Source organism: Caretta caretta, chromosome 10 (genome assembly GCF_965140235.1).
Source record: "Caretta caretta isolate rCarCar2 chromosome 10, rCarCar1.hap1, whole genome shotgun sequence".
Taxonomy (NCBI): domain Eukaryota; kingdom Metazoa; phylum Chordata; order Testudines; family Cheloniidae; genus Caretta; species Caretta caretta.
The window spans coordinates 381422-409001 of record NC_134215.1 but is presented as its reverse complement, the minus strand read 5'-3'; the positions used below and the strand labels follow the sequence as shown (position 1 = coordinate 409001).

Sequence of the window (27580 nt, the reverse complement as noted above, 5' to 3'; positions counted from 1 at the left end):
TTTCAGATGTTGTTCATCTTTCACTCCAGCTGACTCCTCAGCTCCTGATCATTCCTGACATCAGTTCTTAGACTGCAGTCCAGTCTTCCACCCAAACCCAGAGACTTTAAGCTTGCCAGCATAGACACTCGCTGGTTAACCTTGCTTGAGAAGAATTGTTCATTAGCTGTTCAAGAGGTCTTGTCGTAGTAGAAGAGTCTCTACTAGGCTCGGATGCTTAACTAAATGGAGACTTTTTCAATATGTTCTGACCAGAGACTTATCCAACCACAGGACTCTTCTGTCCCATTTATTCTGAGCTATCAGTTTTCTTTGAAGCACTCTGGACTGTCTGTCAATTCTGTCAAAGTACGTTTACAACTATATCTGCATTTCACCCTCAGATAAAGGGTTATATAAGCTTTTTTTGTCACCCGTTTCCAGATTTTTAAGGGGTCTGACTGTTTCCACCAGTTAGCGATCCCTTTCTGGTTTGGGATTTGTATGTAGTTTTGAGGTCATCAGTGGATCTTCCTTTTGAGCCTTGATAAACCTATTCTTTGTATCCTCTTTCCATAAAAACTTCATTTTTAGTGAAGTGTCACTTCAGTTCATAGTAAAAAGAAAAGGAGTACTTGTGGCACCTTAGAGACTAACCAATTTATTTGAGCATGAGCTTTCGTGAGCTACAGCTCACTTCATCAGATGTATACCGTGGAAACTGCAGCAGACTTTATATACACACAGAGAATATGAAACAATACCTCCTCCCACCCCACTGTCCTGCTGGTAATAGCTTATCTAAAGTGATCAACAGGTGGGCCATTTCCAGCACAAATCCAGGTTTTCTCACCCTCCACCCCCCCACACAAATTCACTCTCCTGCTGGTGCTAGCCCATCCAAAGTGACAACTCTTTACATAATCAAGTCGGGCTATTTCCTGCATAGATCCAGGTTTTCTCACATCCCCCTCACTCCCATACACACGCAAACTCGCTCTCCTGCTGGTAATAGCTCATCTAAACTGACCACTCTCCAAGTTTAAATCCAAGTTAAACCAGAACATCTGGGGGGGGGGGGGGGTAGGAAAAAACAAGAGGAAACAGGCTACCTTGCATAATGACTTAGCCACTCCCAGTCTCTATTTAAGCCTAAATTAATAGTATCCAATTTGCAAATGAATTCCAATTCAGCAGTTTCTCGCTGGAGTCTGGATTTGAAGTTTTTTTGTTTTAAGATAGCGACCTTCATGCCTGTGATTGCGTGACCAGAGAGATTGAAGTGTTCTCCGACTGGTTTATGAATGTTATAATTCTTGACATCTGATTTGTGTCCATTTATTCTTTTACGTAGAGACTGTCCAGTTTGACCAATGTACATGGCAGAGGGGCATTGCTGGCACATGATGGCATATATCACATTAGTGGATGTGCAGGTGAACGAGCCTCTGATAGTGTGGCTGATGTTATTAGGCCCTGTGATGGTGTCCCCTGAATAGATATGTGGGCACAATTGGCAACGGGCTTTGTTGCAAGGATAAGTTCCTGGGTTAGTGGTTCTGTTGTGTGGTATGTGGTTGTTGGTGAGTATTTGCTTCAGGTTGCGGGGCTGTCTGTAGGCAAGGACTGGCCTGTCTCCCAAGACTTGTGAGAGTGTTGGGTCATCCTTTAGGATAGGTTGTAGATCCTTAATAATGCGTTGGAGGGGTTTTAGTTGGGGGCTGAAGGTGACCGCTAGTGGCGTTCTGTTATTTTCTTTGTTAGGCCTGTCCTGTAGTAGGTAACTTCTGGGAACTCTTCTGGCTCTATCAATCTGTTTCTTTACTTCTGCAGGTGGGTATTGTAGTTGTAAGAAAGCTTGACAGAGATCTTGTAGGTGTTTGTCTCTGTCTGAGGGGTTGGAGCAAATGCAGTTGTATCGCAGAGCTTGGCTGTAGACGATGGATCGTGTGGTGTGGTCAGGGTGAAAGCTGGAGGCATGCAGGTAGGAATAGCGGTCAGTAGGTTTCCGGTATAGGGTGGTGTTTATGTGGCCATTGTTTATTAGCACTGTAGTGTCCAGGAAGTGGATCTCTTGTGTGGACTGGACCAGGCTGAGGTTGGTGGTGGGATGGAAATTGTTGAAATCATGGTGGAATTCCTCAAGGGCTTCTTTTCCATGGGTCCAGATGATGAAGATGTCATCAATATAGCGCAAGTAGAGTAGGGGCTTTAGGGGACGAGAGCTGAGGAAGCGTTGTTCTAAATCAGCCATAAAAATGTTGGCATACTGTGGGGCCATGCGGGTACCCATAGCAGTGCCGCTGATCTGAAGGTATACATTGTCCCCAAGTGTGAAATAGTTATGGGTAAGGACAAAGTCACAAAGTTCAGCCACCAGGTTAGCCGTGACATTATCGGGGATAGTGTTCTTGACGGCTTGTAGTCCATCTTTGTGTGGAATGTTGGTGTAGAGGGCTTCTACATCCATAGTAGCCAGGATGGTGTTATCAGGAAGATCACCGATGGATTGAAGTTTCCTCAGGAAGTCAGTGGTGTCTCGAAGGTAGCTGGGAGTGCTGGTAGCGTAGGGCCTGAGGAGGGAGTCTACATAGCCAGACAATCCTGCTGTCAGGGTGCCAATGCCTGAGATGATGGGGCGCCCAGGATTTCCAGGTTTATGGATCTTGGGTAGTAGATAGAATATCCCAGGTCGGGGTTCCAGGGGTGTGTCTGTGCGGATTTGATCTTGTGCTTTTTCAGGAAGTTTCTTGAGCAAATGCTGTAGTTGCTTTTGGTAACTCTCAGTGGGATCATAGGGTAATGGCTTGTAGAAACTCGTGTTGGAGAGCTGCCGAGCAGCCTCTTGTTCATTTTCCGACCTATTCATGATGACAACAGCCCCCAACTAAAACCCCTCCAACGCATTATTAAGGATCTACAACCTATCCTAAAGGATGACCCAACACTCTCACAAGTCTTGGGAGACAGGCCAGTCCTTGCCTACAGACAGCCCCGCAACCTGAAGCAAATACTCACCAACAACCACATACCACACAACAGAACCACTAACCCAGGAACTTATCCTTGCAACAAAGCCCGTTGCCAATTGTGCCCACATATCTATTCAGGAGACACCATCACAGGGCCTAATAACATCAGCCACACTATCAGAGGCTCGTTCACCTGCACATCCACCAATGTGATATATGCCATCATGTGCCAGCAATGCCCCTCTGCCATGTACATTGGTCAAACTGGGCAGTCTCTACGTAAAAGAATAAATGGACACAAATCAGATGTCAAGAATTATAACATTCATAAACCAGTCGGAGAACACTTCAATCTCTCTGGTCACGCAATCACAGGCATGAAGGTCGCTATCTTAAAACAAAAAAACTTCAAATCCAGACTCCAGCGAGAAACTGCTGAATTGGAATTCATTTGCAAATTGGATACTATTAATTTAGGCTTAAATAGAGACTGGGAGTGGCTAAGTCATTATGCAAGGTAGCCTGTTTCCTCTTGTTTTTTCCTACCCCCCCCCCAGATGTTCTGGTTTAACTTGGATTTAAACTTGGAGAGTGGTCAGTTTAGATGAGCTATTACCAGCAGGAGAGTGAGTTTGTGTGTGTATGGGAGTGAGGGGGATGTGAGAAAACCTGGATCTATGCAGGAAATAGCCCGACTTGATTATGTAAAGAGTTGTCACTTTGGATGGGCTAGCACCAGCAGGAGAGTGAATTTGTGTGGGGGGGTGGAGGGTGAGAAAACCTGGATTTGTGCTGGAAATGGCCCACCTGTTGATCACTTTAGATAAGCTATTACCAGCAGGACAGTGGGGTGGGAGGAGGTATTGTTTCATATTCTCTGTGTGTATATAAAGTCTGCTGCAGTTTCCACGGTATACATCTGATGAAGTGAGCTGTAGCTCACGAAAGCTCATGCTCAAATAAATTGGTTAGTCTCTAAGGTGCCACAAGTACTCCTTTTCTTTTTGCGAATACAGACTAACACGGCTGTTCCTCTGAAACCTGTCATTATTCAGTTCATAGTGAGTGTGTTGCGGACTTCAATGGCTGGACCCCCTTACACAATATTCCATAAGCATAAAGCTACACTCAGGCCAGGTCACACAGTTCTGCTGAAAGTGGTTTCGGATGATCATTTTAACTGTTTTATACGTTTACCTGTACTTCTTTTTTTCCCCTAAGCCTCATGGCACCCCAGCTGAAATTAAGCTCCATATTGTATATTAATTTAGAGCCATATCTTTTTATCTCTCTAGAATGAAGGCCTTTAGGACGTCTCTCAGACTTTTCATAGCTTTTGGCAGTAAATCTAAAGGACAGGCAGTTTCTATAGAGACTTGCAAAATGGATTCTTGATTGTGTTAAGATTTCTTGTACTATAAATAAGTTTCCCTTTCTGCATTCAGTTAGGGCACTTTCTACCAGGGCTCAGGCTCCTCAGTAGCATGTCTTAGGAGAGTTCATATCGGAAATTTGTAGGGCAACTACATGGTGTTCAGCTCATACATTTACTAAACACTTTTCTATTGTGGCAACTTTTAAGTCAAATACTCAATTTTGCAGAGCTACCTTGCAGACGTTATTTAGGTAGGACTCGTATTCTCTATGTCCTTGAGAGGTAACTGCTAGTCAGTCATCTACAGTGAGATCCATGTGGACAAATGCTGAAAAAAGAGAGGTTACTTACAGTAACTGGAGTTCTTTGAATAGTGGCCCTATGGGTGCTCCACTGTAGGTGTGCTTGCGTCCCTGTGCTGCTAATTGGAGAACTTGGGTATCGGTGTCCGTTAGGCCTTCACATGCACTGTCTCTCCTTGTGCTGTGCCACGAGGCTAGTCAGTGCAAGCAGGCTAACACCCCTCAGTTCCTTCTCTACTGCCCCTGGCTACAGACCGCGCTATTTGCAGTCTATTAGGACCATCATTTTAAGCTGCATTTCTATAGTTAATTAGCCTCATAGTTCGTAGTTGTAATTCTAGCTATTTCTCCTTCTTATACGCTTTTAAAAAAAGACTACTTCAGTTTCTTTCCTGCCTTTTTCCTCTTTGGGGACTCCTTCCCCAGCAGGGTATGCCAGGCTCACCGGGCTTCAAGAAATGCCTCTCTTGCAAAGAGGCAATCCTTCTAGCAGATAAGCACTTCAGATGCCTTTAGACCACTCTCTCTCCCCTGATTGACACAGCTGACCATCATTCCACAACCATTTGGCCACCGATCTGGCAACATTCCAAAGTGCCTGGGAATGCATAACAGATCAATGGGTCCTACAGATCCTTCAAACTGGGTACTTCGATCCATTTTACCTCCCTACACTCTCCACAACACCTTCCACATCCCTCTTCAGGGACCCGTCTCATGAGAGTTTACTACGACTAAACATAGATTGCCTCCTCCAGTTAGGAGCCATAGAACCAGTACCTTGACATCTACGAGGCAAAAAGTTCTACTCTCGTTATTTCCTAATACCCAAAAGGAAGGGAGGCTGGAAACCCATATTAATCCTCTGGGCTCTCAAAATTTTTTCAAGGCTCAAAAATTCAAGATGGTCACTCTATCAACAATCATTACAAGGTTGGAACAGGGAGACTGTTTGGTTGTTGGCACTCGACCGCCAGGACACCTATTTTAATATCTTAGTCCTACTGGCTCAGAGATGTTTTCTCCAGTTGACTCTGGGACATGACCATTACCAGTATAGAGTGCTAACCTTTGGGCTATAATCGACCCCAAAAGTATTTTAAATGTTCTCTCAGTGGTTGCTTGTTTACGTTCTCAAGGGATAATGATCTACTCTTAACTGGACAATTGCCTCCTCAGAGCCTGATGTCTCCAAGAGGCTCACCAAGTCAATGAAGCTACAGTACACTTGTTTACGGAACTGGGTCTACAGATCAACACCAAAAGTCAACAGTCACTCCACCTCAACACCTGAAATTCATAGGGGCTGACAGTAATTCGTTAAAGGCCAAAGCCCTCTTCCTTCAACACAGGTTCCTATCCTTAGTAACTCTCATAGACGCTGTTCAAACAGCCCACAAATACCAGCCAGGCTCTGCCTCCAACTCTTGGGGCATATGGCAGCATGCATGGCGGTAATACTACATGCCATGCTTCACATGTGATGCCTCCAAATGTGAGTCAGCTTGGTTTACAGATCAAACAAGGACAGGCTGGACAAATCCCTGTCACCACCCACCAGGGTCAAAAACTGCTTAGACTGGTGGAAGGACCCAGCCAACATTTGCAAAGGGGTTCCCTTCTACCAGACGTCACCATCATTGTTCCTCACTGTTGGTGCCTCATTCATAGGGTGGGGTGCACATCTAAAGAGCCTCACAACACAAGGCAAATGGTCGCTGGCGGAGATATCCCTTCATGTCAATCTCCTCGAGCTAAGAGCAGTCAGGAACGCCTGCGCCCATTTCCTCCTGCTGATCACAGGATCTCGCACAAAGATTCTAACAGGCAACATAGCCTATATGTACTACATCAATTGGTGAGGGAAACCAGTCACCCTCCCTATGCGCAGAAGTGATGGTGCATCTCCCACAATGTTACACTGTGTATGGCTTACCTCCCAGGTGCACAAAACTCAGTAGCGAACAATCTCAGTTGCAAATTCCCACACGACCATGAGAGGGAGATACATCTGACAATGCTTCACAGCCTATTCAGACGATGGGGGACGCCATCCACAGACCTTTTGCCACTTGCCTGAACAAGAAATGTCCACGCTACTGCTCCAGAACGGGGATGGGACAGCACTCCCTGGGTGATGCTCTCCTCCTCCCCTGGAACAAGGACCTTCTCTCTGCCTTTCCTCTATTTCCCCTGCCTTTGAAGGTCCTGCTGAAAATAAAAAAGGGATGGTGTCATTTTGATTACTCCTACTTGGCCGAGACAGACCTGGTACAGCTCATGGTGTTCCTGCTGATTCCTCTTATGGCCATCCCACACCTCCTCTTGCAGAATGGAGGATGTACCCAACATCCAAACTTGGGGATTCTCTGCATCAAGGCATGGCTTCTGCTTGGTTCCAACACCGAGAAAGCTTCTGTTCAAGGGAGGTACAAGAGGTACTGTTACACAATAGGAAGTCCTCGACATGACATACTTACCTGCAGAAATGGTCCAGGTTTCAGGTTTGGTGCAAGTACTAATAAATCTCCCCAACATTTACAACTCTTCCGCATATCCTAGACTATGCTTTGACCCTAAAATGGTCAGGACTATCTCTAAGCCCTCTTCGGGGTCACTTAGTGGCTATAACAACTTTCTACCAACCTGTAGAGGGCTACTCAGTGCTGTCAGACTTAACTACTAAAGGGTTTCTTAGAGGTATAGTAAATCTTGTCCCACAGCCTCCGCTTCCTATCCCTATGTGGGACCTAAACCTGGTGTTGAAAGAACTGACTAGGCCTCCTTTTGAACCCATGGCCATCTGTTTGTTGATGCACCTATCAATGAAAATGGCCTTCCTGGTAGCAATTATCTCAGTCAAGAGAATGGGAGAGAGAGCAGCTCTGACGGCTCAACCCCCCACACAGTGTTTGTTTTTTTTTCTGAACAAGGTTACACTCAGGCCACATCCAAAATTCATCCCAAAGGTAATATCTCTGTTTCACATAAATCAATTGATTCACCTTCCAGTCTTCTACTTCAAGGCTCACCAGGACAGGAGGGAGGCTATATTACATGCTCTAGATGTCAGGAGAGCCCTGGCCTTCTACTTGCATAGGATGAAGGCCTTCAAGACGTCCCCTAGGCTTTTCCTCTCCATCGTGAAAAGATCCACGGTCTCCGCAATATTAGCCCAAAGGCGCTCCAAGTGAGTCTTGAATTGCATCAGACAGTGTTACCAAGTTCGCATTGTGACCCCTCCAGACTATTCATGCACACTCCACCAAGTCTATCTCAGAGATATGTAGAGTGGCAACATGGGCGTCAGTCCACACTTTCGCAGAACACTATGCAATTACTGGGGACTCCACCTTCAGTGCCATCTTCAGCTAGACGTCGCTGTCACTGACAGTAGAGCACCCATAGGGACACTACTCGAAGCATAAGAGGAAGTTACTCACTTTGTGCAGTGTGGCAGGGTGCTGGGCAGGAACACCTGAGCCAGCCCTATGTCACGCCAGGTCCAGTTAAGGAAATTGGAGCTGACTAGAGAAACCTGAACCTGATTGACAAAAGGGAAGTGGCTGCCAGCCTAATTAGTCTGGGGCTCCATAAAAGCCTCAGAGGAAGGAAGCCGGGGGGCAGACAAAGGGGGAAGGCAGAGAGTAGAAGGAGAGTGGTAGCTCTTCTCTCCTGGCTGCAGAGGCTGGAAAGTCCTTCAGACTGAAACCCCCAAGCTGTATGTGTTGAGAAGGTGGTGGGAATTGCACCCTGTAAATAAACTGCACTGGTGATTGCTGAGCCAGAAGGTCTCTGAGTGGTTTTTGGAACAGAGCAGAGGCAGGAGCAAAGGGGGCCCTATTACATGCAGTAACGGTGGCTCTTTGAGATGCATGCCCCTATAGGTGCTCCACAACTCACCCTCCTACCCTCTACTTTAGAGTTCTTGCGGTAGAGAAGGAACAGACAGGGGTTAGCCCACGCATGCTGACAAGCCTCATGGCACAGCACAAGGAGAGAGAGTGCATATTCAGGTAGATATGCTGGAGGGTAGGGATAGGATACAGAGGGACCTAGACAAATTAGAGGATTGGGCCAATAGAAATCTGATGAGGTTCAACAAGGACAAGTGCAGAGTCCTGCACTTAAGACGGAAGAATCCCATGCACCGCTACAGACTAGGGACCGAATGGCTAGGCAGCAGTTCTGCAGAAATGGACCTAGGGGTTACAGTGGACGAGAAGCTGGATATGAGTCAACAGTGTGCCCTTGTTGCCAAGAAGGCCAATGGCATTTTGGGATGTATAAGTAGGGGCATTGCCAGCAGATCGAGGGACATGACCGTTCCCCTCTATTCGACATTGGTGAGGCCTCATCTGGAGTACTGTGTCCAGTTTTGGGCCCCACACTACAAGAAGGATGTGGGAAAAATCGGAAAACATCGAGCGGAGGGCAACAAAAATATTAGGGGACTGGAACACATGACTTATGAGGAGAGGCTGAGGGAACTGGGATTGTTTAGTCTGCGGAAGAGAAGAATGAGGGGGGATTTGATAGCTGCTTTCAACTACCTGAAAGGGGGTTTCCAAAGAGGATGGATCTAGACTGTTCTCAGTGGTAGCAGATGACGGAACAAGGAGTAATAGTCTCAAGTTGCAGTGGAGGAGGTTTAGGTTGGAAAAGGTTTAGGAAAAGCTTTTTTTTATTAGGAAAAATTAGGAGGGTGGTGAAACACTGGAATGCGTTACCTAGGGAGGTGGGGAATCTCCCTCCTTAAGTTTTTAAGGTCAGGCTTGACAAAGCCCTGGCTGGGATGATTTAGTTGGGGATTGGCCCTGCTTTGAGCAGGGGGTTGGACTAGATGAACTCCTGAGGTCCCTTCCAACCCTGATATTCTATGATTCTAATGGACACTGTTACTGAAGTTCTCCGATCAGCAGTGCAGGGATGCACACACACCTATGGTGGTGCCCCCATAGGGGGACACATCTTGAAGAACCATCATTATTGCACAAGGTGAGAAATTTCTTCAAGATGCTTTCGTCCATATGGATCCTATGACCTGCCATCCTTCCCTACTAACAGAGTTGTCCTCCTAGATATCAATATTACTGAAGGAACTGAGTGGTAGTTGGGACTGCTCCACCCTTTATGCACTTGTAAGTGGGGGAAAAGACGTACATGTGCCCTGCACACCCTAATGCCAATCTTCCAGTGGCCACTGCTAGCTAAAAGATTCTGGACTTGCATGTATGGAGAGGCCTACACAAACAGTGGGATTTGTATGGACAAAGACATCTCGAATAACTTGAGTTGCTGTAACATAAGTAACCTTACTTTTTCAGCAGATCTGTTTCCTGTGTGTATTCAATCAGTTTTCACTGCTGTCAGCTCTGCAGAGTTGAAATGGCTGTGCGGGAATGAACTGGCCTACCTTCTGGTTTATGCGTCATTAACAGAATTACGCAGTTGCATTGCCACCAAATTCTGCTCTTTGGTTGAAATCTGCCATTAAAAATCATTTTGTTGCACAGACCTAACTGGCACATGATCTGAGGAAAATCATATTGCACAAGGGTTACTGAAAGCAGCATTGAACTTGCAAAGTTTTTACTGATGAAGCACGAGCCAGAAAGACCCCAGCTTGACTTTCAGATCTCAGTCTTAGTTTTCAGGGCTAGCACTTAGAAGAACGCTTGCTTTTTAAAAAAAAACAAAAACTCTTGTAAACTGGGAAAATTTTGATACAACAATGACACAATAAGTGTGAAACCCTACAGTGCTGTTTTTCATGTTCACTCTTAAGTAGAACCACTTTAAGTTTTAACTACAGAATCCTGCAGCAGCTAGGTGTTGGTTGGTTGACATGGTCTTGTTTTTTATCACAACTGGAGGCCTGCAGAAGTCCATGTGTGAAGTTTGCACAATTATGGCCTTAGTATAGTTTTCATTTGTCCCATTCATTCAGTTTTGTGGGATGATCATTCTTGGGCCAATGATATTTCATACTTAGTGATGTTTTGTGTTCTAGTCAAGTAGTGTAAATTTCACATCTGTATTACCATATCAGTCTCATATGTTCTTTAAATGTAAGATTTACAATTGTCCTACTCTTTTTGGTAGATTTTTTTGAACAAGTGAGATGCATGTTGACCTCCATTTTGTGATTAACTCCTTTTAACTTTTAGAAGGATTGGAAAAATTCGTGGGCTTTATGAAATCTGCTATCCCCACTCTAAATGTTGATTCCCCCAGGTCAAATAAAAATTGCCACAATAGTATTTACACAATTCCTGTGGTTTCTTGATGGATTAATTTATATGTACAAAGCTTTGTATATATAGTGCTATGACCTGCAGAATTCATGTTAAGGATATTGTTAGCTTCAGAATTGAAATGTGATATCTGGTTTTCACATGTTTAATTTTAAATTTGAGACTCCACCTTTTTCAGGGACCTTAAGCCAGAGAACATTTTGCTAAATGAAGAGATGCACATTCAAATAACAGACTTTGGAACAGCAAAAGTATTATCTGCAGATAGTAGACAAGGTATGCAATTGTTCATATCTCTGATCCTGTATCCCAGTGAACTACTCAAGAAAAAGTAGTTCCCTAAAATGTAAATCTCTTGAATTTCAGTTAAACTATCCTTGACTTTGAACACTGCATGTGACTATACCATAGTCGAGATATAGTTTTGTTGTCCTAAAACAATTCTGACTTTAAACTTCTGCTTGGGTGGATCGGCTCATAAAGTGTGGATTTAGAACTGGTAGAGTTTGTTTTGAATAAAGCCAATTTTCTCTCCAGTTTAAAATATAGGAAAGGGAGCTTAATTATTTATTCTGTGTTTCTGAAGAAAAGAAACAGTATATCCTTCTGGCTGTCTGACAAGAAAAACCTCTTGTCTTTTCTGATTATATATGCTAGGATGTCTCCCATGGCAGTGACTTAAATTAAAATGTGAGAGAGAGGCAGATATTTTGGTGCAATTGATGGTAGATTATTACTGAAAACACAGGGTATTTAAACTTCCTGAGGTCTTGTTTTGGTATTTTTAAAACAATATAACTAGCATTAAGCTGGCTTTTGCTGATGACTACTGTGATACTGAGATAACATACTGGGAAACGTCCACCATTTGGGGATTTAATTTGTAATAGTTTTTCTTAAAAACAATCTTCTGTGTAATGGCAGGGCCTGTGAGATTGTACTGTAGTGTGTTTTTAAACATTTCAGACAAGGAAATGTTGACCAATTTATGGTGGCTGGCGTGTGTGTGTGTAGTGTAGTGTAGTGTATATATAGTTACCTATATAACTCTATACTTTTTATACCCTATCTGTTACAAGTACAAGGTACCATGTACATTGTTACAAACTACATTTAACCAATCAGCTTTCTGCCTTGTTTTTCTGGTAGTATGGTGTACCTCCTGTCTTGTTTGTCCTGATCCTGACAACTTTCCTATGATTTTTTTTTTTTTACCGAGCAGGTACAGAGTTACTCTCACAGGCCAGTATTGGAATGTCCCAAAGGAAGAGGATAAGATATAGGATTGTTGTATCCTAGTACAAACCTAGGAGGTGCTGTCACACTCTTGGTATTTCAAATGCCTGTGTTTAGAACAGAAAGATAAGAGGTACACCATACTACCAGAAAAATCAGGTAGAAAGCTGATTGGTTAAATTTAGTTTGTGATGTACATAATACCTTGTATTTGTAAATAAGTAGGGTATAAAAAGATGGTTTTAGGGGCGTAACTTTGGGAGCACACCTTCTGTTTAAGGTGAACGTAACAACGCTGTATGAGACTGCTTCCTGGAGACTGGTATCATATAAAACTTTTTACTATACTATATTTTTATTGTGTCACAGCAAAAAACCTGACTGACATTAATTATTTGGTCTCTTGAATATATTTCATAATAAACTAAAATGTGGTCAAGCAATTGACTATACAATTTATCAACAAAAAGAAAGACTTGGATAAGAGTTATTAATAAATAACCATCTTAAAGGTTGCCTTGAAACTGCTGTGCATTGTAACAACTTGCTGATTTGCCTTGCTCTTCAATAAACTGAAAAGTAAGAATAGCATGAGGTGAACACAAAGCCATCATGTGTCTTTTTATGCAATATACATCCTTAATTTAGGTAAAGGAACATAGAATATAGTCTCTAAGGTGCCACAAGTACTCCTTTTCTTTTTATAGAATATAGTACTGACTATAACAAGGCACTGTCCTGAGGAAGAATTTTGAGTAACTATTTGAACTTATGCTCATGGCTTGTTTAGTACTCCTCAGAGAGGAGGGGGCAGAAAGGAGTAATTCCCAAGTATTGTATGTTCAGGGCCAAGATTCTCCAAATTACTGTCAAGAGTTGCTAAATGTAAATGGAATGGGGTTCTTTGCTTCCTGTAGCACTTTCTCTTCCTCCCTCAATGCAAATCTTGGTGGCCTGATGCCACCACAATATATGCCCTCCAGTGACACCAGACAGTCTTGCCGTTCATCCAACAGGTTTGTTTTCTGGCGAGTGATGTATGTGCTACGAGTGAAGCAATGGATTAGGTGCAGCACAAGCTAGCAACATCAGAGGAGCCCAGCAGGTGTGCTGTATACTATGCTGGGTGCCAGGAGTGTAGCTTATAAAGTGCTAGGCACTGGGAAGAGGCAGGAAACACAAAGTAACAGAACACAAGCTGAATGAGCTCCTTTTTAAGAGATGTGATAACTCCAACATATTTGAACTGTAATATCCTGTAGCACAGTCTGGCAAAACTGTTAAAATCTGCTAGCCCAGTCAAAATGCCTATTTGCCTACCCTCTACCAAGAATAAAAGTGGAGGGAAAAATTTTTGTAATTGCCTATCCAAAAAAAAGTATTTACTGTAGACACAGAATTTGGGTGGGTTCTGTAGCCTTACATACTATTCAATAGATAAAATTTTGGTTTATCTAACTAAGGGTTTACTTATCTCTTTCCCTTTTCTCCCAGCACGAGCAAACTCATTTGTAGGGACAGCGCAATACGTTTCTCCGGAATTATTGACAGAAAAATCTGCCTGCAAAAGGTAAGTAGTCTTTGTGTTTGTAGAGAATTTTATGGACTTAGCTTACAATTTTTTCCTCTTTTAAAATATTTATTTAAAATATCTTCTACTTTTACAAAATGTTGCTTTAGCATCTCTTGGTTATTTTAAATCAAAATACATTTCCTTTTTGGCAAATGTTATTCCATGTGTGAGCACTGGCTTACTGGATTGCTCATGAGTTCTGGGTTCTACAGACATAGTGACTTATGACACAACCTCAGTACTGTAGTGAGAAGGAAGTTGATGGTGAAAAGGCTATACGTCCTGAAAATATAATAATAAACCAAAAAGTTTTAGACATGGTCTTGCATCCAAAGAGCCACCACCCTTTCTCAGTCCATTTTGAACATAAGTCAGCTCCAACATGAGCAACTTCTGTTGTAAATTCAACAAAATGTTTTGCCTTTTCTATAGGTAGGAGAGTCATGACTCCCCACCCCCCCCTTGCAGTTAAGTTATTTAGTCCACAGGTCTGGTCCTTCAGTCCACTTGTGTTTTCACTGAGCTCCACATGAGCTCTTGTATAGTCCAGGAGATAGCTTTGCGTCTCTCACAGCTTCACCCTTAAGATCTTTTTCACATAGGAATCCCATGCAGCTTGGTCTCTGTCCACCCTGCATAGTCAGTTTTAGCCTGTGATATGTGGCTATTCTCTCACCACAACAGAAAATTAGTGATTAGAAATAGGTATATATTACAGCTTTAAAATAATGCAGCTAAGTATTATACCTTCTGTATTTACTGCTTTAGAGAGTTTGGTTAGTGAAGGACTTTTTAGAAGGTTACCCATCTCCTTTTAGAAGTGACATTATCCAGCTTAGTTCACAAAAGCTTATGCTCAAATAAATTGGTTAGTCTCTAAGGTGCCACAAGTACTCCTTTTCATTATCCTCTCTGTCTTTACAAGGAGCTTGTATTTTCTGAGTTGGGGTAGGCTCTTTAGATAACTTTTCTTTTTCAGGATAGGGCTAATGCTAAGTCTTTCACCAAAGTAGGCGCAATGTATGTTGCGGTAAAGTGATTAATCAGCTTTTCAAGCCAGCATATCAAAAAGATCTTGCTACAGAGTGATTCTTCTAAAAAGTGCCTCAAATGCTGTTTAGTCTCATTAACCTTTTGGACATAAATGAAAGTCTTCAATGAAAGATTTGTTTTGTGATTGTAGGAGTTTTGTCTAAAGACATGGGGAAGCGGGAAGTAGTTCTTGAGGAGCACACACAGCTGTATCCAAATCAGTGCCTTAGATTGTAACAGTAGTTGCTTTCCTGTTCCTTTGGTTGATCTGTCAGGTATGCTGTCTGGCAGTGTTTTAGGAACAAGCAAGCTTAGATGTATACTTGGGTTATGTACTATGAAGTGGTTACTGTTTTCCTTTGTCATATATATTCCTTTGTCAGAGTATAGCTACAACTTTTCTTTATAGCCAGTTTTGTTAGCTGCTTTTCTTGCCAAATAATGTAGTAAGAAGAGTGTGTGGATCGTGCTGAATTCAAGTCTGTTCCATTGGCTGTATGTGTTACTGGTATCCTGACTGGTAGAAGTTGAGAATAAGAAATGCTGTCTAACTTAAATTATACAGGCTTACTGTACGAGGACAGTAACTAGTATGTGGTTTTTTGGTTTGTTTTTTTTTTCCTCTTTTTCCCCCTTCCTTTAAAGTTCTGACCTCTGGGCTCTTGGATGTATAATATACCAGCTTGTAGCCGGATTGCCACCATTTAGAGCTGGGTAAGAGACTTCAAATCATATCTTGTATGTAAACTACAGTTTTGTTTTTTGTTTCAGTTTTCACTAAATTGCAGTTTTCAAGGGAAATTAACTACAGTATTCCCTGAATGTTTTCATTAATGATTTCAACCATTGTTCAATATATCTACTACTTTAATGATTTTGGGCTAGATTGTGCTCTTGCTGCAGCCAGGAGTCCCCAGGAGCTAGTCAAAATTCTCCAGGGGCTCCCATGCAGTTCGCATCACCATGGTGGCTACCAAATCCATGAAGAAGATATAGCACACTCCCATCTCTATACTGAGTCAGTTGTGCTCACTTCTGCATTCCTGCCCCCATTCAGGCATCTAGTACCCAAATGGGTATAAAAAGTAGGGAATTATTCTCCCTTTATGAATTTTGTCTATCCCTTGCTCAGGGCTGTTAAGGTGAGAGAAAGCTTCTTGTGCTCTCCCTCTGGTCGTCTTTGAGCATCCTCACAGGGGCAGGCTGGAATCTGGCCCTAAACATTTAAAGAATAATGGATTTAAAAAAAAAAAAATCTTTATACTATTTGGCTTGTGTAATGCCAGGATAAAAGTATCCTAGGTAACATCTGATGACTAAATATTATACTTGTTTTCTTGCAGCAATGAATATCTTATATTTCAGAAGATAATTAAGTTGGAATATGACTTCCCAGAAAAATTCTTCCCCAAGGCAAAAGACCTTGTGGAAAAGCTTTTGGTAAATATTCATTATATTGTCAGATGAATAAATTACATAGGAACTGCATAACGTGCTGAATGTATGAAGTTTTCCTACATTTGTATCCAAACTAACTATAAACTCTCAAACCCCCTTTAAACTAACAAGAAACCTAAAGTTCTTGGCCATATAGGGAGAAAACTTGTCATATTGAAAGTAAGCATCGGTTACTAAACAGCATTTTAAATTTACTTTCTTCTGAATTGTGAAGAAAGTGTGTGTACGGGGAACACATCTATTAGTCAAGTTGAAACAAATTATTCTAGATAATCACACAAAACAATACATCAGACTTATAGCACAAATTTACAGACTTTTTATACTCTTAATGCATCATACAATTTGCCAAGAGAGAAACTATTTGTCTGAAAACATCTCTCTTTAGTTATTAGACAGAACTAGCTTCGTTATTGGTAAAATTAGAGTTAATTTGCATTGCATTTCAGAGTACTTAACCCATATCGCACACCATTGTAAGTATACCTGCTATAGAATTATGGTAAGATGTTTAAAGTGTGAGGATTAAAAAAGTGCAGTCTTATCAATGAGGATTAGAAGCAAGAGTGAAATGAACCTGCAGAAAATATTTACCATTTTAGTCGGTGCATATTTGTTAAAGCTGGCCAGACTAACAGTCACAGGGTTCAGCATGTTAATGTGCCTGTTAAAACACAGAAGGGATTGCCATTGTGCTGTTATAAAGTTAAAATTTGTTTTTAAACTACTTTCTATTATTTTAAAGAAGTACTAACTTCATTTTAACTTGTCCAGGTTCTGGATGCTACAAAGAGATTAGGCTGTGAAGAAATGGGAGGGTATGGACCTCTTAAGGCTCATCCATTCTTTGAATCCATTACATGGGAGAATCTGCATCATCAGATACCCCCAAAGCTCACAGCATATTTACCCGCTATGTCCGAAGACGATGAGGATTGTTATGGAAATGTAAGTGTCAGTTGTGCTATATTGCAACTTGAGACCTTTACATACAGCAGATTAATTCTTGCCAAGATAATATTTTTATTAAAACTATTCTGTCATGAGGCCATCCCCGTGAGTGACGGTCACTCACGGTGCATATACTGTCTCATGAGAGATACATCTCGCAAAAGTGTACTCACTGCTTCAAATTGAAGGCTCAGTCCAGAGGCTAAAACTTTTTTACTAATGGAGAGCTCTCTCTGGCCAACCTCAGACCCTGGCCCCGATGCCTCTCACGTGGCAATCGCCATCAGCATGATCATCAGCCAACCCTCATTCGCCACATACCACCAAGAGAAAGTCTATTCTTTTTCACCCAGATGAAAAGAAATGGGCCACTAGTTCACCCTCTAAGGAGCTGCCTCAGAGAAAGGCATCCCCTGCAAGGTCAGTAGACTCAACATCTTCAGGGGTGAGACTTCGCTCCAACATCCATCAGCGCACCTCCAGTATCGGTGCTAAGGGGAGGTCCAAGGACCACAGACAGAAACGCTGTCGTTTGGACCCAAGAAGGACAGTGCAAGAATTTTGAAATCGGTGCTGACCACCTCAACTAAAATAACTGAGTGCTTTGGCATCGACCAAGCCCTCAGCACTGATGAAGTCCTCTGCACCAACATGACCTTCGGCACCATCTGCTGGCCACTTAAGAGAATACACTTGGCAACGACAGTGCCCCCAGTTTCTACGCAGCCACTGATGCTGAGGATGCTCCTGCAGCTACCACAGGAGTTTTGATACCCACGGGACCTGTTTATCTCTCACACCTGAGTTGCCTCTTCTCCATAACAAGCTTCCTGCAGCTCATGCCTCTTCTCTGGAGACACAACACTACTCCCCTTCACCACTGAGGACTGCACCGCTCTTCTCTAGCGAGGAGGAAGAAGAGGAGTACTCCATTGCATTGCACACTCCACCGTCATATCAAGGGCATCCACACAGAGAATCATCTTCTCATCCTCGATACCTGGAATCATAGAATATCAGGGTTGGAAGGGACCTCAGGAGGTCATCTAGTCCAACCCCCTGCTCAAAGCAGGACGAATCCCCAACTAAATCATCCCAGCCAGGGCTTTGTCAAGCCTGACCTTAAAAATATCTAAGGAAGGAGAATCCACCACCTCCCTAGGTAACGCATTCCAGTGTTTCACCACCCTCCTAGTGAAAAAGTTTTTCCTAATATCCAATCTAAACCTCCCCCACTGCAACTTGAGACCATTACTCCTCGTTCTGTCATCTGCTACCACTGAGAACAGTCTAGATCCATCCTCTTTGGAACCCCCTTTCAGGTAGTTGAAAGCAGCTATCAAATCCCCCCCTCATTCTTCTCTTCCGCAGACTAAACAATCCCAGTTCCCTCAGCCTCTCCTCATAAGTCATGTGTTCCAGTCCCCTAATCATTTTTGTTGCCCTCCGCTGGACACTTTCCAATTTTTCCACATCCTTCCTGTAGTGTGGGGCCCAAAACTGGACACAGTACTCCAGATGAGGCCTCACCAATGTCGAATAGAGGGGAACGATCACGTCCCTCCATCTGCTGGCAATGCCCCTACGTATACATCCCAAAATGCCATTGGCCTTCTTGGCAACAAGGGTACACTGTTGACTCATATCCAGCTTCTCGTCCACTGTAACCCCTAGGTCCTATTCTGCAGAACTGCTGCCGAGCCATTCGGTCCCTAGTCTGCAGCGGTGCATGGGATTCTTCCATCCTAAGTGCAGGACTCTGCACTTGTCCTTGTTGAACCTCATCAGATTTCTTTTGGCCCAATCCTCCAATTTGTCTAGGTCCCTCTGTATTCTATCCCTACCCTCCAGCGTATCTACCTCTCCTTCCAGTTTAGTGTCATCTGCAAACTTGCTGAGGGTGCAATCCACACCATCCTCCAGATCATTTATTTTAAGATATTGAACAAAACCGGCCCGAGGACCGACCCTTGGGGCACTCCACTTGATACAGGCTGCCAGCTAGACATGGAGCCATTGATCACTACCCGTTGAGCCCGACAATCTAGCCAGCTTTCTATCCACCTTATTGTCCATTCATCCAACCCATACTTCTTTAACTTGTTAGCAAGAATACTATGGGAGACCATGTCAAAAGGAGTCTAGCAGCGAACCAGGTTTCTGGTATGAGCCTCCATGGATGAAACCCTATATGCCAGTTTCCTCACATTTGCCCTGTTGGGCCCTCTGGGCTGCATGTATGGTGCATTTTCCCAAATTGTCAACAGACCAGAGACAGAGACGACTACATTCTCCATCTTCATCAGTCTCTAGACTGCCTGACTCTGAACCAGAAGCAGTAGAGGTGCAGGAGTAAGAAACTGAGGAAGAGGTTACACCACCAATCCACTTCTCATTGTCCCCCAATGAAGGCATCATGCCACCACCTCCAGCATCGGTGGATGATTTTAAACTGTTCCAAGAACTGTTCCACAGGATTGTGGATTTTCTTCAGATCCCTCTGAAGAAGTTGTCAAGCAACTTGTGCTGTTGCTCTCAAAGATAGCACTCCCGATCAATGAGTCCCCATTGGACCCCGCCAAAACGATCTGGCAGACCCCAGTGTCAATATCCAACTACAAGCAAGTGGACAAGAAATACTGTGTCCTCACTAAGGACATGGAATTTTTTTCCCCCACCCTACTCCAAACTCCCTTGTTGTCAATTCGGTACGAAAGAAGGGGTGACGACATCACTCTAGAATAACCCCCTGTAACAGGGCCTGGAAGAGGTTAGGCCTCTTTTTGGTTGTAAAGCATATTCTTCAGATATACTCTAGTTCAGTATCACTAACTATGAGGCACTTCTAGCCGAATATAATCGCAAACTATTCCAAATTCCAGGAATTCTGTCCACACCTCCCAGACGACGAAAAGGAGCAGTTCCAGGCACTGGTGTGACAGGACAACTTCTGGCTTGTATGCACTGCAAACCTCTCTGGACTCTGCAGACACAGCTGCTCGCACTATTGCAACATCGGTTGTGATGAGATGAGAATCATGGCTTCATCTCTCCGGGCTCTCCAGAGAGGTGCAGACCACTGTCAAGGATCTACCCTTTGAAGGATATAAACTCTTCGCTGAGCTCACGGACGAGTCCCTACGTTTTGTAAAGGACTCCAGAGCTACACTCCATTCACTCCACATATATAAGCCAGCACCAAAGAGAAGACTGGGTAGATACCAGCCTACCCAAGGTTTTGCACTCCACACATTTCACTCCTCAGCGGCGGTTGTGACACAAAATGCAGGTGACAGAGGCATCCTCCTAAGAGCAGGCAGATACCAGCACAAGGGGCTACGCCTGACACATCCACCTCAAAACAACAATTTTTAAACTTTGGTTGAAGTCCCGAGGTGCCTCCCTTTGGTCCAGTTGGTGCAACCATCTTTAATAGCACATCAATTTGGCAACCACTTGGCCCCTTTCTACCCATCATGGCAACAAATCACCTCAGACAAGTGGGTCTTAAAAATCTTCAACAAAAAGTACTCTATTCCATTCCCTCTCTCTCCCATTCACCTAGCCCCCTCCCGTCCCTCTTCTTACAAACACCTTCTACAAGAAGAAACAAACCACCTTTTGTGACTGGGATCTGTAGAACTGGTCCCTTTCCAGCACAGAGAGAGAGGTTTTTATTCCCACTATTTTCTTATCCAAAAGAAATCCGGCAAGTGGAGATATATCCTAGACTTGAGGAACCTCAACAAGTTCGTCAAACTACAACACTTCGGGATGGTCATACTATGAACAATTATCCCAGCACTGGAACAGGATGGTTTCTTGGCCCTCGACCTCCAAGATGTGTGCTTCCATATCACCATAAACACTTCCCCCAGGTGATTCCTCAGATTCGTCCTGGGGTCCTACCATTGCCAATGCAAGGTTCTACCCTTTGGCCTTTCTACAGTGTCCAAACTATTTTCCAAAGTCCTTGAGGTGGTGACAGCACACGTGGGCAAACAAGGAATTGTAATATTCTCATACATGGATGGCTGCCTCCTCAAAGCTCTGACCAGAATTGACTCTGTTGAAGCCATAAGAAAAATTATGGACCTGTTCTCGAACCTAGACCACCAGATAAACATACAAAAATCAGTATTGACGCCAATACAGCATCTGAAATTTATTGGGGCCCAGCTGGATGCTAAACGAGCCCGAGCCTTCCTCCCAGCTCACAGATTTTCAGCCATAGTCTCATCTCCACCATGAAAACCAGCCTACAGATCTTTGCCAGAATGTGCTTACAACTGCTTGGCCATATGGCAGCAGCCATGTTTGTGGTAAAACACACCAGATTACACATGCACGGTCTCCAGGCATGCTACGGACAGCGTACATACCCCACAGACACAGCCTAAACAAACTCCTATCTATACCAGTCAAGATCAAGTCCTCATTAGACTGGTGTACACAACCCCAAAATGTGTGGATGGGCGGGGTACCCTTTCTCCAACCCACACCGTTCTTGATACTGCCAACCGATGCCTCCCTAATTGGTTGGGGAGCACATCTACAGACCCACATGGTGCAGAGCAGATGGTCCCCATCAGAATCCACATTGCACATCAACCTGCTAGAACTATGGGCAGTCTGCAACACGTGCCAACTCTTTCTATCATTGATCAGACGAAGGACCATGAGAGTAATGACGGACAACATCGCCTGCATGTTTCCCATCAACAGACACGGGGGAGTGAGGTCACAATGCCTATGCTCAAAAGCACTAAACTTGTGCTGGATTGTACACCAGTTATCCAACACAACGATGACATCTCAACCACATACCCACCTGGAGACCAGAACACCACGGCAGACTCATTGCACAGGAGATTCTCAGAAGACCACCGTGCTAGTTAGACAAGAGTCCTACAGCACACATTCAACCACTGGGGATTCCCAAACATAGATCACAAGAATAGTCATAATGGGTCAAAACAAAAGTCCATCTAGCCCAGTATCTTGTCTTCCAACAGTGGCCAATGCCGGGTGCCCCAGAAGGAATGAACAGAACAGATAATCACCAAGTGATCCATCCCCTGTTGCCCATTCCCAGCTTCTGGCAAAAAGTCTAGGAGCACCATCCCTGCACATCCTGGCTAATAGCCATTGATGGACCTATCCTCCATGAATTTATCTAGTTCTTTTTTGAACCCTGTTATAATCTTGGCCTTCACAACATCCTCTGGCAAAGAGTTCCACAGGTTGACTGTGCATTCTGTGAAGAAATGCTATTCAGGGGTAAAAAACTCAGCTACATGTGTAGCTTCAGAGGAATGAGTAGTACTTTTCCAAAAGGGCCAGGAGTGTGAGGAAAAAGTTAGAATGGAGTCAGCCTTATGCACAGGGCTCAGGCGAGAAAACTTGCTGTTGGCAGGAGTGACTGGCTGCCAGCCTAAGATCGCTGGACAGCTATAAATCAAACCATGGTAAGTTGGTGGATCGAACCAGGGAGTTGGATTTGCAGTGTGTTAGAGATAAGGCAAATTGGCACACAGCAACAGCGCTGAAGTATAAGAGGGCTACAGAAATGCCCGCTGCTAAGAACTCCTTGAGAGAGAGAGCAAATAAAGAGCTGCAGATGGTGACAAAGATTGTCAGAGATAGGAGACAGCATCGGTTCCCATCCCCATTGGTATGGTTGAACCATAGGAGATAGACCCACCTGCAGGGCCAATTACTAGAAGTAGGAGGAGAGAATTAGCTCGGGCTGACATAGTATCTTCAGGAGCAGAGTCAGAGACTGAGACTTTTAGGGCGAGTCAAAAGAGAAAGTTATCAGGAAAGTCGCTACAAGCAGTCTGCAAACAGAAGAGAGAGGTCCCAGAGTGGCAGAGCAGGAGGTTGAGTCAAGCGTGCTCTTAGAGGAGGTGACTGGGGGGAAGAGACCCTCTCCTCCATCAGAGTCCGCCTTAGATAGAGAAGAGGAAGTGCCTTTGGAGACTGTGATTGTACAAAAATAACGAGGAGTCCTTATGGCACCTTAGAGTAACACATTTATTTGGGCATAAGCTTTCATGGGCTAGAACCCACTTCAGATGCATTTTCCATTCCATGCATCTGATGATGAAGTGGGTTCTAGCCCATGAAAGCTTATGCCCAAATAAATGTGTTACTCTAATGTGCCACAAGGACTCCTTGTTGTTTTTGCTGATGTAGACTAACATGGCTATCCCTCTGAAACCTGTGATTGTACAGGGACTAGAAGATGTTGTGTCACAAATGATATAGGTAATCTCTAGACACAGAGAGAGAGAGAACAGCCCAGAGATGCCAGAAATACTCTAGTACAAATCTATATATCTTATAATAAAACAAACAGATCCATAAGAAAAGATATGTAAGCAAGCAAGCTAGCCCTATGGGCTACAGTACCCTTCATCTCCCCATTGATGCCTAAAAATGATTGTAAAAACAAGGACTTTGTAATACATTACTTTGGGATTGTAATTAATTATGTTATGTAACTGTGCATACTGTTTGTGCATGGATTCTAGTAATTTCTGACTAGATGCTGATGTCTTAACCAGTGCTGCATTACAACCCTTTTGGTATAATAAACAAAGCTAATGATCAATACCACTGAACTGCGTTTTTGACAATGATAGCAAATGGACTGGAAGCACTCCTTCCATTTATAGTAATCTGTAACATTAAACAAATTACTCGGGTGTCCTGTTCTGAGCTTAACCTGATATCGCATTACAGTCAGTTGAGGGCTAGAATTTAACTTGGTGAGGGCTGCATGTTTGTCATGCCGGTGTTAAAGTATAATTGGAAAAAATGTTGATATTTAAGTGTTCTCTGAAATATATGTCTACATGATTCTTCTAGGTTTGTCATGTTTGGTACTATTGTGTTTGTGGGAGGAAAGGGCTTTTGAATTATACCCAACTCGACCCATTTCCAATGACGTATTATCAACATTTCCACGAGATAGAGCAGAGGCGTGCGCAAGAGATGGGGGCAAGCCAGGCACGGCCCCCCCAATCAGTGCGGGTGCAGGGCTCCTCTGGGGGTGGGGAGAGTGAGCTCCTCCAGCCATTGAGGGCACAGAAAGTGCCTCTCCAAAGCAGCCAAATCTTTATTCCATGCCCCTGAGCCAGAAGACCTGGAGCTGAGAGGGCAGAGAGTCCCCCCCCGGCATGCTGCAGAGGGTGACATAATTGAAATCATGATTTTGTAGATATTTTACAAATCAGATGACATCTGTGTTCCCTCTAAGCTGTGCGGTCAGGTGGACTCCCAAGACAGCACTTGATCAGCAGAGCCACACAGCATGTGTTCAGGTGCCCCTCCCTCCTGCAGCTGCTCCCAGGACCCTCCTGCAAGCTGTGCAGAGTGGGGGTGCTGATGTCAGTGTCCCCCTCCCCCAGCCCCTGTACCTGATCTCCACAGAGCAGGTGAGAGAGGACAGGGCTCAGGACTCAAGCAGCTCTGAGGTCTGAACCAGCCTTCTGGTTAGTGAGAGCCTTAAAGAGACAGCGCATGGCGTCTCTCTCAAACTTCACAGACAGACAGACATACTTGTGGTGGTGGTACTTCTTGGTACTTCCTGCAAGGCACAAATATTCTCTGTGATTTTATTCTTTCAAAGTGCTGTTGTTTGAGGTTTTTGGACTGGTCTATGCATTTCATAATTTTTATTGCTCTCTTGCACTTAAATTTAATTCTTTGAGTAGTGAGTTCTACAATGCCTAACCTGTCCTGTCTGAAGTTATTATCCCTATTGGTAACTTTATTTAAAAAATATAAAAATAAAAAATAAAAAAGTTTTCTGTTCTACTGGTGGCGCACAGCCGCACATTACCTCAGAGCACATAACAAAATGTATTCTGTACATGGGTGGAAAAAATTAGAGGGAACATTGGATGATACCTCTTTTACTTTTCTATCATTAACTTGATTACGGAATTATATGTGCTCCCAGACTGTACCTGTTTTAGTTCCTTGCTTTGTATGCAAAGAAACCAAACTATTCTAGCAACATCATTATCTCAGCAATAAGTTAAGTCTTCCAATCTAAAACTAAACCAGGTGAGATAGTAACTCTTCAGGGTGCCTTGTTTAGAGGAAGTTCAATAAACAGTTCTATCAGGGGACAGAGTAATATCTATACCTACTTGCAAGATTTTACTAAGATAACAGTAGATTATCTACATATAACAATTTTTTTAGTCAAAAACACACCAAAATGTAAAATCAGTTCCCTTTCACTTGCTGTGAAGATATCCCTGATAACACCAGGGCAACTGACTTAATAAAGAAAAGACCCCAGAAACAAGAATAGGCTGAAGTTTGTCACACTGCAGAGAGACCACTTTTTGCAAGAGATAACAGGAAATCAGCATTAAAAAGATTCACTACCAATTAAGGGGTGTTCAGAGTTCACCAGGAAAAAAAATGGGATTTTTGCTTCTTTAAGAATGGTACCTGTTTACTTGAGAAACTGTATTCTAAGACAAGGAGAAAGGTCAGTAAGATTAACCCTTCTACTCCTAGGATTAATAGTTTCTCTAATTAGTGTAACCTCCAATTTTCACATGAACTCACCTATTTCTGTTAAACAAGTGCAAACCTTGCCTGCAATCATTAGGAGTTGAGGAACTAATGCAATTTCCATATATTGGTGACATTTGCTTATAAACAGCAATTCAAATGCATTCAGTTGAGTCCTCAGAAATGTGCAGGAGTTAGTAGCAATCAGTAAAAGCACATTAATCTTTCTTGAGGTTTTATGCTGTGTTGTTGTAGCCCTGTTGGCCCCAGGATAGTAGAGACAAGGCGGGTGAGGTAGTATCTTTTATTGGGCTCACTTCTGTTGGTGAGAGAGAGACCTGCTTTTGAGCTACACAGAGCCCAGACCTGAGGAGGAGCTCTCCCGTCCCTTGAAAGTTAAGCTTTTCTCTCTCACCAACAGAAGTTGGTCTAATAAAAGGTATTACCTCACCCAGCTTGTCTCTCTTGAGAAGTTTATGGCATTGAATGGGTGGGTCCCTTTATTTCTAAGATGTTATCATAGTTTCCTTGTTCCTTCTGAATCTCCAAACAGAAGTTATTGATTGATCCATTGTGTCATTGGAATTCCTTCCAAAGCTTTCTCATTGTGCTCCCCACTTGTGGAACTTTTGACCTTTTACTAGTAGACAGGGTGTGAGATGTTTACTGAAAGCAGATTGGATTGAAATTACAGGCTTAGACATGCCACTGTATGAGGAGTGGTGTGGACGCTGCGCAGCAGGCGCATCAAAAGACAGTGGGTGAAATCCACAAAGGGATTTAGGCATTACTATGATGAGCATCATGGTGCCTAATAATTGGGCTCTTAGAAAATCACAGAAACAACACTCTGATCCACACAGTAGAGTTAGGTGCCTAAATTCCCTATACAATGAACGGGGAGAGGGAGACACCTTGAAATGGAATCGACAAAAATCAGCGCACTAGGCAGCTCCTTGCCTGGTCTAGCCAGTGGGAGAGGCCGTTGTTCTAAGCGCCTTCCCTTTCTCAGAGACAGGCACTTGCATCCAGGCTTCAGGGAGACACCTAGATCTGCTAGAGATCTATGAACAGGAATCTGATTCCTGGTTTAGGCACCTGCCTCATTCCGTGCAACCACTGCCATCAGCCGTTTTGCAGGTGCTGGCGCAACTGCCTACCTTATAATGTTTAGCCCATTGGTTAGAGTACCTCCGTCTCTCCTGTTTAAGATGGTCCACAGTGGATAAAGAGCATTTGGGCCAGAGAGAGAGAGTGTAGGAAGGGTTTTGTAGTCCAGTGGTCAGAGCACTTGTTCAGGGGTCAGGAGACCCTGGTTCAAGTCTCCCTGCTCCAATCACTTTCTTTATCCACAGTGGCAAAGCTTCAACAAGAGAGACTGAGAGAGCCCCCACATTAGAATATCCCATAGTTTAAATCCTTTCCTGCTCTGGCAGAGAGCCAAATTGAAGCTGGGTCTCCCACATCCCAGGCAAGTGCTGTAATCACTGGGCTAAAAGTTACGAGGTGGGCCATGGCAGCAACAGCAGCCAACCGCCTCCTCAATCTTTTTTTTTTTTTTTTAGGGGACGTGATCCAGCAGGCACCCTCTGAGTGTGGCTATCAAATTGGGCATGTTAGGCATCTGAGGGCCTGTCTTCCCCTGGGGCTCAGGTGGGAGATGGGTGTCCAACGCCTAGAGTGAGGCAGCAGTGCATATGCCTAAAGACACAAACTTAGGCGCCAAGTGAGTTTAGGTACCAACAGAATTCAGTAGGAGTTTTGTGGATCACAGTGGGGAATCTAGGCACCTAAAAATGGGATTTAGGTACCTAAATCTGTGTAAGCACCTAAGTAGTGTTGTGGATTCTACTCTTTGAACCTCCAAGAGTTCCAGGGTATGCAAGAGAACATAACTGTTGTTACAC

At 43.7% G+C, this 27580-nt stretch overlaps 1 protein-coding gene across 2 annotated transcripts in view; it reads left to right on the top strand.

Moving 5' to 3' along the window:
- The window catches only part of PDPK1 (3-phosphoinositide dependent protein kinase 1), a 174301-nt gene that overhangs the window by 65390 nt on the left and 81331 nt on the right, over window positions 1-27580 (top strand). For both annotated transcript variants that reach the window (XM_075133342.1, XM_048866418.2), the window contains exons 6-10: window positions 11064-11161; window positions 13616-13691; window positions 15372-15440; window positions 16070-16166; window positions 16959-17132. In XM_075133342.1, the coding sequence (XP_074989443.1) occupies window positions 11064-11161; window positions 13616-13691; window positions 15372-15440; window positions 16070-16166; window positions 16959-17132 (514 nt within the window). The remainder of the gene's footprint in view (window positions 1-11063; window positions 11162-13615; window positions 13692-15371; window positions 15441-16069; window positions 16167-16958; window positions 17133-27580) is intronic.